Source organism: Cebus imitator, unplaced genomic scaffold (assembly GCF_001604975.1).
Source record: "Cebus imitator isolate Cc_AM_T3 unplaced genomic scaffold, Cebus_imitator-1.0 Scaffold87, whole genome shotgun sequence".
Lineage (NCBI taxonomy): Eukaryota > Metazoa > Chordata > Mammalia > Primates > Cebidae > Cebus > Cebus imitator.
Genome location: NW_016107402.1, coordinates 5,093,360 through 5,094,597, shown reverse-complemented (window position 1 = coordinate 5,094,597; position 1,238 = coordinate 5,093,360). Strand labels below are relative to the sequence as shown.

General features: G+C 59.5%; 1 protein-coding gene across 1 annotated transcript in view; it reads right to left on the bottom strand.

The window, feature by feature from the left end:
• TMEM222 (transmembrane protein 222) overlaps positions 1 to 1,038 on the bottom strand; it is a 13,607-nt gene extending 12,569 nt beyond the window's left edge. The window contains exon 1 of the mRNA XM_017534689.2: positions 794 to 1,038. Within this exon, the coding sequence (XP_017390178.1) occupies positions 794 to 1,008 (215 nt within the window). The 5' untranslated portion in view covers positions 1,009 to 1,038. The remainder of the gene's footprint in view (positions 1 to 793) is intronic.
• Between the last annotated feature and the right edge of the window lie 200 nt (positions 1,039 to 1,238).

The window sequence follows — 1,238 nt, the reverse complement described above, 5'->3', positions numbered from 1 at the left end:
AAAAAAAAAAGAAAAAGAAAATGGATATGAAATTCTGAGATAATGGGTGTTTAAGAGCTTGGCAAACTGTCCAGCACGGTGAGGAGGGGTTACATTTATCAGCTGTCAAGGCTTAAGCAGGAGGGCAAACGACCACTCTCATTTGAGAGCTCCTCCCAAAAGGAGGCAAGCAATACCAGAGCACCTGCTTCTCCCCTGACAAAGACTGATGTTATAGAAAGAACTTTGGTCTGGGAGGCAGACAAGCTGGAATCTAAACCCACTTTGCAACTGAGACGGCACGTGAGACAAAGAGTTGGACTCTCAGATCTCTGGGGGCCCTTTCAATGTTGACATCCCAGGATGTCATATGGTGCCAACCAAACTCCCATTCTTGCTCCCAGACCCGGCAGAATGTCTTAAATATAGCAAGCGACCAATAAGCATTTGCTCAATGAGTTAATAAATCAGTGAATGAATAAAACTGTCTCCTCAGATCCAATGAGGGGCTCCCTCTTCTGCACTCATAGCTTCCGCCTCTCAGCCACTTGCCCCTCCCTGCTGGCTTACAACTCTCTTCTCTTTCTCCCCGACTACACCAGGTGTATTGAGAGCAGGGAGCGTGACCCAACCGTCTGCAGAAACTGGCACCGCATGGACGGCGGGGTTCTGGTGACTTGGCGAGGCGTGCGGGCCAGACCCGAGGAAAAGGCTTGCTGCGTGTCGGGGCCGGAGGCTAGCCCGGGCCCGCCGCGCGGACTCAGGCGCTCCCTGGGCCCTCTTCGTCCCCAGGTGGATGCCGGAGGAGACTCACGTGAGCACCGGGATGGGCGTCCACACAACGCAGTACGGGAAACGGCTCCGTTCCACGTCCATGGCGACGCCGCCAGAGCCGTGGTACTGCTTCATGTCCTTCTCGGCCGCCGTCGGCGCCTCCACTTCCGCCATCCCGGGCGGGGGTGGAGGCGGAGGCGGCGGCGGCGGCGGCGGCGGCGGCAACAAGAAAGAACTCCCTTCCGCTTCCGCCATGCTGCGCGCGCCCTGCTCCGACTGGCCCCGGCTCTTGCGCCGCTGGTTCCCATGGCGTCACTTCCTGGAGATGGGGTCCGCCCCGCTTGGCCTTCCCCCGGTAATCCGAGCCGCGTCCCTCTGGGCCCGGCCAGCCCCGCCCCACTCCTGCGCCTGCCAGCCCTGAGGCTTTGCCGGTTGGCTCCGCGGCTGACCTCAGGCAGCTCTCAGTCTAGCGCCGGAGACCTGCA